The sequence below is a fragment of the Mandrillus leucophaeus genome, unplaced genomic scaffold, assembly GCF_000951045.1.
Source record: "Mandrillus leucophaeus isolate KB7577 unplaced genomic scaffold, Mleu.le_1.0 Scaffold213, whole genome shotgun sequence".
In the NCBI taxonomy this organism is placed as follows: domain Eukaryota; kingdom Metazoa; phylum Chordata; class Mammalia; order Primates; family Cercopithecidae; genus Mandrillus; species Mandrillus leucophaeus.
Genome location: NW_012102177.1, coordinates 911,207 through 912,954, shown reverse-complemented (window position 1 = coordinate 912,954; position 1,748 = coordinate 911,207). Strand labels below are relative to the sequence as shown.

The following is a 1,748-nucleotide window of genomic DNA, read 5'->3' as shown; positions in this document are numbered from 1 at the left end:
CCATAAATTAGGTTTTTTAAAAAAGAATATCTCATACCCATTTACGTGTTTGTTTTATTTGATAAACCAGAGAGAATTATAATGTTCAAAAGAAAGGAAGGAAAAGGAAGTTGCTGGTTGACCAAAGTGATTGAACTGGTGACGTTTGGAGAGGGGAGTTTCCTAAGGCAGGCAGGAGTGCTTGGGCGAACGGTGCCTGGAGTTTCATCCCTCCCGTGGGCTTGCCTTTCTTCCCGGTTTCTGGGAAAACGGTAGGAAGCTGAGCAGAGCTGGCTTCTTTCATTTCTTCCTCCCGCTAGATCACCAACTGCCTTTTCAGTAACCTGGGTACAAGTTTTAGGGAAAAATTCCTTGCATAATTTAGAGCTTAATGGTATTAATAGTAAGTATTGCAGGTTGTATTTCAAGTTGCCATTTGCACTTCTACTGATAACTGTTGTGAGGGGAATGCTGGGCCCATTAATTTGGAGATTCCTTAAGCTCATTTCACCCTCTTATTCTCCTTTTCATTTTCTTTTGTACAGATCTAAAAGTGATGGTGAAGCGTTTGCCTAGTCATTCTTGTCTAGAACCAGCTTCTGTGGTCCTGAAACCCGAGGGTTAGCTCAGGTGGTGTCATAAGCCAGTGTTAAGTTGCACAGCTATGAGCATTTGAAAAAGTGACAGTGTGGGCTGGGTGCAGTGGCTCACGCCTGCAATCCCAGCACTTTGGGAGGCCAAGGCAGGGGGATTGCTTGAGACCAGGAGGATTGCTTGAGGCCAGGAGTTCAAGACCAGTGTGGGCAACATAATGAAACCCCATCTCTACAAAAAATATTAAAAAATAAAAAATAAGAAAGAAAAGTGACCGTGTAAATGCTCCTATTGTTTCCTCAGCCAAGATGTTTCGAAGGGTGCTCACCATCGTGCAGGCCCACTGTAAGCTGGGTTTGACTGCAACCCTCGTCCGGGAAGATGACAAGATTGTGGACTTAAATTTTCTGATTGGGCCTAAGCTCTACGAAGCCAACTGGATGGAGCTGCAGAATAATGGCTACATCGCCAAAGTCCAGTGTGCTGAGGTAGCTGGGCCTGGGCTGGGGGTGTCTGGGATAGGGCCTCCTCCCGTGGGCCGGGGAGTGATCAGATCAATTCCTCATGGGCAGACACAGGTCAGGACTTAGGCTTACCTGCTACCACCTCATGCAGGATCCTCAGTCACCCTGTGAGTGGGTGGTACTAGACCCACTTGCCACATATCTTCTGCCTTGTCACATATCTCACATACCTCTGAATTTGTGATGATTCTTTTTCCTAACCACGGGGTTTACCAGTCATGGATTTCTGTGGGTGAGGATTAGCGTTCAGGGCACAGGGAATAATGAAGGCCCCCAATACCACAGTGCTGCCTGGGAGCCTGGCAGCAAAGGGTTTTGCTCTGATGGGCCCAAGGGCCTAACTGACATGCTCCTGGCCCTGCTAGGAGGTGTGTAAATAGGTGGCAGTACTCAGCAGCAATGCTGACTTGTGTGTGTGGAGGAATTGCTGGTGCTACCGGCTAAGAAGCTGGTTTCCCTCACTCGCAGCTGGTGTGAAAATAACTCCTGGGATATGATTGCATTTACACATCTTCTAAGTGGTTGACATGTGAAAGCATCCAGTTCAACAGGAGGTATTAGGTTGGGTTTAGTTTTGTGCATGTGTTTATTTTCAGTTGTATTGATTTCTAATTCACATACCATTGGTTTTGGTTTTTTTGTTTGTTTGTT

At 46.3% G+C, this 1,748-nt stretch overlaps 1 protein-coding gene across 2 annotated transcripts in view; it reads left to right on the top strand.

The window, feature by feature from the left end:
- The window catches only part of ERCC3 (excision repair cross-complementation group 3), a 70,979-nt gene that overhangs the window by 30,777 nt on the left and 38,454 nt on the right, over positions 1–1,748 (top strand). For both annotated transcript variants that reach the window (XM_011980482.1, XM_011980483.1), the window contains exon 9: positions 877–1,061. In XM_011980482.1, coding sequence (XP_011835872.1) covers positions 877–1,061 — 185 coding nt within the window. The remainder of the gene's footprint in view (positions 1–876; positions 1,062–1,748) is intronic.